Genomic DNA, 13407 nt, shown 5'->3' on the forward strand with positions numbered 1-13407 from the left:
ACCCCACACACGGCATATACAGGAGTCTGATATGATCACTCCACACTCAGCTTATAAAGGGTCATGTATGATCAGTAACCCCACACACGGCATATACAGGGTCATGTATGATCATCACGCCACACACGGCATATCCAGGGTCCTGTATGATCACCACGCCACACACGGCATATACAGGGTCATGTATGATCATCACTGCACACACTATATACAGCGTCATGTATGATCTCTGACCACACACACGGCATATCCAGGGTCCTGTATGATCACCACGCCACACACGGCATATACAGGGTCTTGTATGATCATCACCCCACACACGGCATATACAGGGTCATGTATGATCACCACGCCACACACGGCATATACAGGGTCCTGTATGATCACCACGCCACACACGGCATATACAGGGTCATTTATGATCATCACTCCACACACTATATACAGCGTCATGTATGATCTCTGACCGCACACACACGGCATATACAGGGTCATGTATGATCACCACGCCACACACGGCATATACAGGGTCCTGTATGATCATCACGCCACACACGGCATATACAGGGTCATTTATGATCATCACTGCACACACTATATACAGCGTCATGTATGATCTCTGACCGCACACACGGCATATACAGGGTCATGTATGATCTCTGACCGCACACACACGGCATATACAGGGTCCTGTATGATCACCACGCCACACACGGCATATCCAGGGTCCTGTATGATCATCACGCCACACACGGCATATACAGGGTCATGTATGATCTCTGACCGCACACACACTGCATATACAGGGTCATGTATGATCTCTGACCGCACACACACGGCATATACAGGGTCCTGTATGATCACCACGCCACACACGGCATATCCAGGGTCCTGTATGATCATCACGCCACACACGGCATATACAGGGTCATGTATGATCTCTGACCGCACACACATGGCTTATACAGGGTCATGTATGATCATCACGCCACACATGGCATATACAGGGTCATGTATGATCTCTGACCGCACACACACGGCATATCCAGGGTCCTGTATGATCATCACGCCACACATGGCATATACAGGGTCCTGTATGATCTCTGACCGCACACACACTGCATATACAGGGTCATGTATGATCATCACGCCACACACGGCATATACAGGGTCATGTATGATCTCTGACCGCACACACATGGCATATCCAGGGTCCTGTATGATCATCACGCCACACATGGCATATCCAGGGTCATGTATGATCACCACGCCACACACGGCATATCCAGGGTCCTGTATGATCATCACTGCACACACTATATACAGCGTCATGTATGATCTCTGACCGCACACACGGCATATACAGGGTCATGTATGATCTCTGACCGCACACACACGGCATATACAGGGTCCTGTATGATCACCACGCCACACACGGCATATCCAGGGTCATGTATGATCATCACGCCACACACTGCATATACAGGGTCCTGTATGATCTCTGACCGCACACACACGGCATATACAGGGTCATGTATGATCACCACGCCACACACGACATATACAGGGTCATGTATGATCACCACGCCACACACGGCATATACAGGGTCATGTATGATCATCACGCCACACACTATATACATCGTCATGTATGATCTCTGACCGCACACACGGCATATACAGCGTCATGTATGATCTCTGACCGCACACACGGCATATACAGGGTCATCTATGATCATCACGCCACACACTGCATATACAGGGTCCTGTATGATCTCTGACCGCACACACACGGCATATACAGGGTCATGTATGATCACCACGCCACACACGACATATACAGGGTCATGTATGATCACCACGCCACACACGGCATATACAGGGTCATGTATGATCATCACGCCACACACTATATACATCGTCATGTATGATCTCTGACCGCACACACGGCATATACAGCGTCATGTATGATCTCTGACCGCACACACGGCATATACAGGGTCATGTATGATCATCACGCCACACACTGCATATACAGGGTCCTGTATGATCTCTGACCGCACACACACGGCATATACAGGGTCATGTATGATCACCACGCCACACACGACATATACAGGGTCATGTATGATCACCACGCCACACACGGCATATACAAGGTCATGTATGATCCGTGACCCCACACACGGTGTTTGCAGGATCATATATGATCATCACTCCACACACAGCATATAAAGGCCTATGTATGATCCGTGACCCCACACACGGCATATACAGGAGTCTGATATGATCACTCCACACTCAGCTTATAAAGGGTCATGTATGATCAGTAACCCCACACACGGCATATACAGGGTCATGTATGATCATCACGCCACACACGGCATATCCAGGGTCCTGTATGATCACCACGCCACACACGGCATATACAGGGTCATGTATGATCATCACTGCACACACTATATACAGCGTCATGTATGATCTCTGACCACACACACGGCATATCCAGGGTCCTGTATGATCACCACGCCACACACGGCATATACAGGGTCTTGTATGATCATCACCCCACACACGGCATATACAGGGTCATGTATGATCACCACGCCACACACGGCATATACAGGGTCCTGTATGATCACCACGCCACACACGGCATATACAGGGTCATTTATGATCATCACTGCACACACTATATACAGCGTCATGTATGATCTCTGACCGCACACACGGCATATACAGGGTCATGTATGATCTCTGACCGCACACACACGGCATATACAGGGTCCTGTATGATCACCACGCCACACACGGCATATCCAGGGTCCTGTATGATCATCACGCCACACACGGCATATACAGGGTCATGTATGATCTCTGACCGCACACACACTGCATATACAGGGTCATGTATGATCTCTGACCGCACACACACGGCATATACAGGGTCCTGTATGATCACCACGCCACACACGGCATATCCAGGGTCCTGTATGATCATCACGCCACACACGGCATATACAGGGTCATGTATGATCTCTGACCGCACACACATGGCTTATACAGGGTCATGTATGATCATCACGCCACACATGGCATATACAGGGTCATGTATGATCTCTGACCGCACACACACGGCATATCCAGGGTCCTGTATGATCATCACGCCACACACGGCATATACAGGGTCATGTATGATCTCTGACCGCACACACATGGCATATCCAGGGTCCTGTATGATCATCATGCCACACATGGCATATCCAGGGTCATGTATGATCACCACGCCACACACGGCATATCCAGGGTCCTGTATGATCATCACTGCACACACTATATACAGCGTCGTGTATGATCTCTGACCGCACACACGGCATATACAGGGTCATGTATGATCTCTGACCGCACACACACGGCATATACAGGGTCCTGTATGATCACCACGCCACACACGGCATATCCAGGGTCATGTATGATCATCACGCCACACACGGCATATACAGGGTCATGTATGATCTCTGACCGCACACACATGGCATATCCAGGGTCCTGTATGATCATCACGCCACACATGGCATATACAGGGTCATGTATGATCTCTGACCGCACACACACTGCATATACAGGGTCATGTATGATCATCACGCCACACACTGCATATCCAGGGTCCTGTATGATCATCACGCCACACACTATATACAGCGTCATGTATGATCTCTGACCGCACACACTGCATATACAGGGTCATGTATGATCATCACGCCACACACTGCATATACAGGGTCCTGTATGATCTCTGACCGCACACACACGGCATATCCAGGGTCCTGTATGATCACCACGCCACACACTGCATATCCAGGGTCCTGTATGATCATCACGCCACACACTATATACAGCGTCATGTATGATCTCTGACCGCACACACTGCATATACAGGGTCATGTATGATCATCACGCCACACACTGCATATACAGGGTCCTGTATGATCTCTGACCGCACACACACGGCATATCCAGGGTCCTGTATGATCACCACTGCACACACTATATACAGCGTCATGTATGATCTCTGACCGCACACACGGCATATCCAGGGTCCTGTATGATCACCACGCCACACACGACATATACAGGGTCATGTATGATCACCACGCCACACACGGCATATACAGGGTCATATATGATCATCACGCCACACACTATATACATCGTCATGTATGATCTCTGACCGCACACACGGCATATACAGCGTCATGTATGATCTCTGACCGCACACACGGCATATACAGGGTCATGTATGATCATCACGCCACACACTGCATATACAGGGTCCTGTATGATCTCTGACCGCACACACACGGCATATACAGGGTCATGTATGATCACCACACCACACACGACATATACAGGGTCATGTATGATCACCACGCCACACACGGCATATACAAGGTCATGTATGATCCGTGACCCCACACACGGTGTTTGCAGGATCATATATGATCATCACTCCACACACAGCATATAAAGGCCTATGTATGATCCGTGACCCCACACACGGCATATACAGGAGTCTGATATGATCACTCCACACTCAGCTTATAAAGGGTCATGTATGATCAGTAACCCCACACACGGCATATACAGGGTCATGTATGATCATCACGCCACACACGGCATATCCAGGGTCATGTATGATCATCACGCCACACATTGCATATACTGCAGGGGTGTCAAACTGCATTCCTCGAGGGCTGCAAACAGGTCATGTTTTCAGGATTTCCTTGCATTGCACAGGTGATAATTTAATCACCTAAACACATCATGATTGCAGCACCTTGTGTAATGCTAAGGAAATCTTGAAAACATGCATGGTTTGCGGCCCTCGAGGAATGCAGTTTGACACCCCTGATATACAGGGTCATGTATGATCCGTGACCCCACACACAGTGTTTACAGGATCATATATGATCATCACTCCACACACAGCATATAAAGGCCTATGTATGATCCGTGACCCCACACACGGCATATACAGGAGTCAGGAGTCTAATATGATCACTCCACACTCAGCTTATAAAGGCCTATGTATGATCCGTGACCCCACACACGGCATATACAGGGGTCATGTATGATCCGTGACCCCACACACGGCATATACAGGGGTCATGTATGATCACACTCGGATTATAAAGGGTCATGTATGATCAGTAACCCCCACACACGGCATATACAGGGGTCAAATATGATCACACTCGGATTTTAAAGGGTCATGTATGATCAGTAACCCCCACACATCGCATATACAGGGGTCAAATATGATCCGTGACCCCACACACTTCATATACAGGGGTCATGTTTGTATGATCTGTGACCACACACCGCATATACAGGGGTCATGTATGATCAGTGACCCCACACACTTCATATACAGGGGTCATGTATGATCCGTGACCCCACACACTTCATATACAAGGGTCATGTATGATCTGTGACCCACACACAATGAGTACAGGGTCATATATGATCATCGCTGCCCACACGGCATATACAGGGGTCAAATATGATCACACTCGGATTTTAAAGGGTCATGTATGATCAGTAACCCCACACATCGCATATAGAGGGGTCATGTTTGTATGATCTGTGACCACACACTTCATATACAGGGGTCATGTATGATCAGTGACCCCACACACCGCATATACCGGGGTCATGTATGATCTGTGACCCACACACAATGAGTACAGGGTCATATGATCATCACTGCCCACACAGCATATACAGTGTGGTGACACGAGGCCAGTGGGTGCACTAGTCCACTGGCCCAAACCACATGGACTAGGGATTGTCCCACCGAACGCCGGCTCTCCTTTCCCCGTGGACGTAACACTACTCAGACACCTCAGGGTGAGGGTAAAACAGTTTGGCAATGCTTTATTGAACCACAAAATGGCAAATAACACATAGAACAGTCCCAGCAAAATTATTATTATTATTATTATTATTTATATAGCACCATTGATTCCATGGTGCTTTACATGAGAAGGGGTTACATACAAGTTACAGATATCACTTACAGTAAACAAACTGACAATGATGGACTGATACAGAGGGGCGAGGACCCTGCCCTTGCGGGCTTACATTCTTCAGGATACCCCGAAATGGTGCACATTAGGGTCTCATCCTTCCGCTGACTCTCCGGGATAATGGCAGCTCTTACTTCAGAGCTTCCAGGGCCAACTATCCCACCTGTGATACACACACAGAGGAGGTAACAACAAGTATAGGAAGGTGACAGTACATTGAGGTATAAGGCCAGGTGACCGGAGGGTCACAACCTGGCTTCTCCGATCATCTCTATGGAGCTAGGTGACCGATGGGTCCAAATCCTGACTACTCCAAACGTATCCATGAATGATGGTGATCAGTGATGGTCAATGGAGCAGATCTGTATTTTTTTTAGCTGGGGCCGAGGTCCCCTAAGCTGGCATCCTGTAGAATGTCAAATCTGTGTCTCTCATGATGGAGCAATGATCTGGCAGCTATCCTGTAGAGTGTTCCTGTCTGTGGTTTTGTAAAGAGTCTTTGGTTCTTTGGATCTCTGGATCTCTTGGATGTCTGGATGTATATTGTTAGAAGCATATCCCAGTTATATAGCTCACAACTGTTGTCCTTCAAACCAGCATTCAGAGGTCAAGAAGAAAATGTGATGAGGTTAACTGGCATTGTTTGACTGTTTAATCAATTTGCATAGTTTTTACTCCTCTGTTTTGCAAGTCAATAAGCCACAGGACCCACACAATGGTCATTCAACATATCAAGCAAACATCCATTGTTCAATGACCCTGCATCACTGTCTTGCAAAGAGAGCAGACAATAAGCTGTAGGAGCGGATATAAGAGGCAAACGTTAGCCATGCAAAAATATCAAAATCAATGTTTAAGGCCCCTATGACAACAGTGTATGGTTCTTGACCAAATAAAGAACAAATGCATAAATTCAAAAGTCAACATGTAGATAAGTCTGTGCCTCCTGGATCACTGAAAATAGACGTCTGGTTAACTAAGAGGCAATGCTGTGTGAGTACATACAGGATCATATATGATCTATGACCCCATACACGGTCTATACAAGGTCATATATGATCCGTGACCCCACCTACGGCATATACAGGCTCATGTATGATCCGTTACCCCATACACCGCCTATCTACATGTATAGTCCATGACCCCACCTACGGCATATACAGGGCCATGTATGATCCGTGACTCCACCTACGGCATATACAGGGTCATGTATGATCCGTTACCCCATACAGGGTGTATATAGGGTCATATATGATCCATGACCCCACAAACTGCATATACAGGTCCATATGATCTGTGACTCCATACACCGCCTATCTACATGTATAGTCCATGACCCCACCTACGGCATATACAGGGCCATGTGTGATCTGTGACTCCACCTACGGCATATACAGGCTCATGTGTGATCCGTTACCCCATACACAGCCTATGTAGGGTCATGTATAATCTGGGACCCCACCTACGGCATATACAGGGTCATGTGTGTTCCGTGACTCCACCTACGGCATATACAGGCTCATGTATAGTCCGTGACCCCACCTACGGCATATACAGGCTCATGTATAGTCCGTGACCCCACCTACGGCATATACAGGCTCATGTATAGTCCGTGACCCCACCTACGGCATATACAGGGTCATGTGTGATCCGTGACTCCACCTACGGCATATACAGGCTCATGTATAGTCCGTGACCCCACCTATGGCATATACAGGCTCATGTATAGTCCGTGACCCCACCTACGGCATATACAGGGGCATGTGTGATCCGTGACCCCACCTACGGCATATACAGGGGCATGTGTGATCCGTGACTCCACCTACGGCATATACAGGCTCATGTATAGTCCGTGACCCCACCTACGGCATATACAGGCTCATGTATAGTCCGTGACCCCACCTACGGCATATACAGGCTCATGTATAGTCCGTGACCCCACCTACGGCATATAAAGGCTGATATGATCCGTGACCCCATACATGGCGTATACAGGGTCATATATGATCCATGACCCCACCTACGGCATATACAGGGTCATATGATCCGTAACACCATACACGGCGTATACAGGGTCATATATGATCCATGACCCCACAAATTGCATATACAGGTCCATATGATCTGTGACTCCATACACGGCGTATACAAGGTCATATACAGTATGATCTGGGACCCCACCTACGGCATATACAGGGTCATGTATAGTCCATGACCCCACCTACGGCATATACAGGGTCATGTGTGATCTGTTACCCCACCTACGGCATATACAGGCTCATGTGTGATCCGTTACCCCACCTACGGCATATACAGGCTCATGTATAGTCCGTGACCCCACCTACGGCATATACAGGGTCATATGATCCGTGACCCCACCTATGGCATATACAGGCTCATGTGTGATCCGTGACCCCACCTACGGCATATACAGGGTCATATGAGCCGTAACACCATACATGGCATATACAGGGTCATGTATGATTTGTGACCCCATACATGGTGTATACAGGGTCATATATGATCTGTGACTCCATACACAGTGTATACAGGGTCATATACAGTATGATGTGTGACCCCCACCTACAGTGTATACAGGGTCATATGATCTGTGACCCCATACAGGGTCATATATGATCCATGACCCCACACACTGCCTATAGAGGCTCATGTGTGACCCCTGGCCCCCTCTTGGCTCCACCCTTCCTTCTGGCACTTGCTGGCATCCTGGCACTGCGGATCTGTCTGTTGTGTGGGCAGAGTATTAATGTGCCAGGAAATGGAGAGTGGAGAGCGGGGTGGCGGAATATTTACTGTAAATGATTGGCACCGGATGTAATTCTCCATGTTGTGTCTTCCTGACAGGTGTCTCCTGGGCTCAGCGGGAGGTGACCGTCCAGCAGGGGCCCCTGTACCGCACCGTGGGCTCCGACGTTACCATCTGGTGTAAGGTCAGTGGCTACCAGGGCCCCTCCGAGCAGAACTTCCAGTTCTCCATCTACCTGCCGACTTCCCCGGACAGGGAGGTCCAGATGGTGAGCACCAAAGACCCCGGCTTCTCCTATGCCATCTACAGCTCGCGCGTCAGCCGTGGGGACATCTACATAGAGAGGCTGGCGGGCGATCACACCGTCCTCCACATCCGCCAGCTGCAGGAACGGGACGCGGGAGAGTACGAGTGTCACACGCCCAACACCGACCCACAGTTCTACGGCAGCTACAGCGCCAAAGTCAACCTGAAGGGTAAGGACTGGTGGCGGTGCTCAGTACCGGGTAGTCATGGGCTCTGCCGTCCGCCTGCATCAGGGGCTCCGCGCCGCCTGCCTGGCGTACCGCTAATGGCAGCTGTGTCTCCTGACGTCCGGCTATTGATTGCGGTGTCCTCCATCCTCCGCTCGCTCCACACAAATACATTTCTCCTTAACTAATCATAAGGCGCGGAGCGGCCGGACCACCGGGCGCAGGAGGCGTAATCCCAGCAGAAGTAATTAGGGTCCATTAGTTGGGGTGTCATCCAGTAAATATGAGCTGTGTAAGTGTCGCTCCCCCATCCCGCAGGCTGCACGTGGGGACCCCTCTGCTCCCGCTGCCTCCGCTTTCCCAGCTGCCACATGAATAGTTAATGGGACATTTTCTGGAACACTTCCCACCCCGGCAGCGGCTTTTACCGACAAGCTCAGGGGGACGCTGGTGTAAGGTAGGAGCCGCGGGGGGCAGACGGCCGACAGCTGGAGCCGACCAGACGGAAGAGACCCTTCAGGATAATGTGCCCACGACTGCTGCTCTTACACCAGGACGCCGAGATCTCTGCAGCCATTACAGGGGCATGCAATATTAATAACTGTATCATGGAAGGTTCTGGAATATTCTATTACTCAACCTCCGTTCATCACCAGCTCGAGATCTATCATTGATGTCAGTCATTGTTTATACCCAGAGGATGGAAACCGGCCCCGACCTCGTCCTGCTCACACAGCAGAGGGTTCACAATGGTGGCTGCTCTGCACAATCCTCTGCGAGCCAAGATAATGCTGCAATGTATCCAGGCTGATAGTGTCTCCTCCAAGACCCCTCCACGGAACCCTCCCTCCTCCGTGCCCTCTCCCCATCACCTCCCCTCCTCTGTGCCACCTCCCCCATCACCTCCCCTCCTCCGTGCCCTCTCCCCCATCACCTCCCCTCCTCTGTGCCACCTCCCCCATCACCTCCCCTCCTCCGTGCCCTCTCCCCCATCACCTCCCCTCCTCTGTGCCACCTCCCCCATCACCTCCCCTCCTCCGTGCCCTCTCCCCCATCACCTCCCCTCCTCTGTGCCACCTCCCCCATCACCTCCCCTCCTCCGTGCCCTCTCCCCCATCACCTCCCCTCCTCTGTGCCCTCTCCCCCATCACCTCCCCTCCTCCGTGCCCTCTCCCCCATCACCTTCCCTCCTCTGTGCCCTCTCCCCCATCACCTCCCCTCCTCCGTGCCCTCTCCCCCATCACCTCCCCTCCTCTGTGCCCTCTCCCCCATCACCTCCCCTCCTCTGAGCCCTCTCCCCCATCACCTCCCCTCCTCCGTGCCCTCTCCCCCATCACCTCCCCTCCTCCGTGCCCTCTCCCCATCACCTCCCCTCCTCCGTACCCTCTCCCCCATCACCTCCCCTCCTCTGTGCCCTCTCCCCCATCACCTCCCCTCCTCCGTGCCCTCTCCCCATCACCTCCCCTCCTCCGTGCCCTCTCCCCCATCACCTCCCCTCCTCTGAGCCCTCTCCCCCATCACCTTCCCTCCTCCGTGCCCTCTCCCCATCACCTCCCCTCCTCCGTGCCCTCTCCCCCATCACCTCCCCTCCTCTGTGCCCTCTCCCCCATCACCTCCCCTTCTCTGAGCCCTCTCCCCCATCACCTTCCCTCCTCTGTGCCCTCTCCCCCATCACCTTCCCTCCTCTGTGCCCTCTCCCCCATCACCTCCCCTCCTCCGTGCCCTCTCCCCCATCACCTCCCCTCCTCTGTGCCACCTCCCCCATCACCTCCCCTCCTCCGTGCCCTCTCCCCCATCACCTCCCCTCCTCCGTGCCCTCTCCCCCATCACCTCCCCTCCTCCGTGCCCTCTCCCCATCACCTCCCCTCCTCCGTACCCTCTCCCCCATCACCTCCCCTCCTCTGTGCCCTCTCCCCCATCACCTCCCCTCCTCTGTGCCCTCTCCCCCATCACCTCCCCTCCTCCGTGCCCTCTCCCCATCACCTCCCCTCCTCCGTGCCCTCTCCCCCATCACCTCCCCTCCTCTGTGCCCTCTCCCCCATCACCTCCCCTCCTCCGTGCCCTCTCCCCATCACCTCCCCTCCTCTGTACCCTCTCCCCCATCACCTCCCCTCCTCCGTGCCCTCTCCCCATCACCTCCCCTCCTCCGTACCCTCTCCCCAATCACCTCCCCTCCTCCGTGCCCTCTCCCCCATCACCTTCCCTCCTCCGTGCCCTCTCCCCCATCACCTTCCCTCCTCCAGTTATTTCTTCACCCACATCACCCGCCCCCACACACAAACGCTCAGCTTTATTAAATGAAGATGGATCGGCGAGGCTGGAACATGAGATTACGTCGTCTTATCCTCCGCTGCAGTCCTCCTCCCTCCCCCGCCATAGTCCAGGCCCATACAGGCGAGTGAGTGTCCAACGATGTTCCCCATCTGCTACTCACCGTCCATTGTTATTCCTGATCTTCGGTACTTGTCTGTGTAGCACGACCCAACTGAAGTGTTCTCAATGAGGAGAAGGACATAAGATTATCCCAGACACCTTGTATCTTCCTCCTCCTCGGGACCCCTCGCTGTCCTCTGTCATCTCCTCCTCCTCGGGACCCCTCGCTGTCCTCTGTCATCTCCTCCTCCTCGGGACCCCTCGCTGTCCTCTGTCATCTCCTCCTCCTCGGGACCCCTCGCTGTCCTCTGTCATCTCCTCCTCCTTGGGACCCCTTTCTGTCCTCTGTCATCTCCTCCTCCTCCGGACCCCTCGCTGTCCTCTGTCATCTTCTCTTCCTCGGGACCCCTTGATGTCCTCTGTCATCTCCTCCTCCTCGGGACCCCTCGATGTCCTCTGTCATCTTCTCCTCCTCGGGACCCCTCGCTGTCCTCTGTCATCTCCTCCTCCTTGGGACCCCTTTCTGTCCTCTGTCATCTCCTCCTCCTCCGGACCCCTCGCTGTCATCTCCTCGGGACCCCTCGCTGTCCTCTGTCATCTCCTCCTTGGGACCCCTCGCTGTCATCTCCTCCTCCTCGGGACCCCTCGCTGTCCTCTGTCATCTTCTCCTCCTCGGGACCCCTCGCTGTCATCTCCTCCTCGGGACCCCTCGCTGTCCTCTGTCATCTTCTCCTCCTCGGGACCCCTCGCTGTCCTCTGTCATCTCCTCCTCCTCCGGACCCCTCGCTGTCATCTCCTCCTCGGGACCCCTCGCTGTCCTCTGTTATCTCCTCCTCGGGACCCCTCACTGTCATCTCCTCCTCCTCGGGACCCTTCGCTGTCCTCTGTCATCTCCTCCTTGGGACCCCTCGCTGTCATCTCCTCCTCCTCGGGACCCCTCGCTGTCCTCTGTCATCTTCTCCTCCTCGGGACCCCTCGCTGTCATCTCCTCCTCGGGACCCCTCACTGTCATCTCCTCCTCCTCGGGACCCCTCGCTGTCCTCTGTCATCTCCTCCTTGGGACCCCTCGCTGTCATCTCCTCCTCCTCGGGACCCCTCGCTGTCCTCTGTCATCTTCTCCTCCTCGGGACCCCTCGCTGTCATCTCCTCCTCGGGACCCCTCGCTGTCCTCTGTCATCTTCTCCTCCTCGGGACCCCTCGCTGTCCTCTGTCATCTTCTCCTCCTCGGGACCCCTCGCTGTCATCTCCTCTTCGGGACCCCTCGCTGTCCTCTGTCATCTTCTCCTCCTCGGGACCCCTCGCTGTCCTCTGTCATCTCCTCCTCGGGACCCCTTGATGTCCTCTGTCATCTCCTCCTCCTCGGGACCCCTCGCTGTCATCTCCTCCTCGGGACCCCTCGCTGTCCTCTGTCATCTTCTCCTCCTCGGGACCCCTCGCTGTCCTCTGTCATCTTCTCCTCCTCGGGACCCCTCGCTGTCATCTCCTCTTCGGGACCCCTCGCTGTCCTCTGTCATCTCTTCCTCCTCGGGACCCCTCGCTGTCCTCTGTCATCTTCTCCTCCTCGGGACCCCTCGCTGTCATCTCCTCCTCGGGACCCCTCGCTGTCTTCTTCTCCTCCTCGGGACCCCTCGCTGTCATCTCCTCCTCGGGACCCCTCGCTGTCCTCTGTCATCTTCTCCTCCTCGGGACCCCTCGCTGTCATCTC

At 52.9% G+C, this 13407-nt stretch overlaps 1 protein-coding gene across 1 annotated transcript in view; it reads left to right on the forward strand.

Moving 5' to 3' along the window:
- Positions 1-13407, forward strand: part of IGSF3 (immunoglobulin superfamily member 3) — a 45696-nt gene that overhangs the window by 15619 nt on the left and 16670 nt on the right. Inside the window, exon 3 of the mRNA XM_069760420.1 lies at positions 8955-9332. Coding sequence (XP_069616521.1) covers positions 8955-9332 — 378 coding nt within the window. The remainder of the gene's footprint in view (positions 1-8954; positions 9333-13407) is intronic.

The sequence above is a fragment of the Ranitomeya imitator genome, chromosome 3 (genome assembly GCF_032444005.1).
Source record: "Ranitomeya imitator isolate aRanImi1 chromosome 3, aRanImi1.pri, whole genome shotgun sequence".
NCBI classification, from domain to species: Eukaryota; Metazoa; Chordata; class Amphibia; order Anura; family Dendrobatidae; genus Ranitomeya; species Ranitomeya imitator.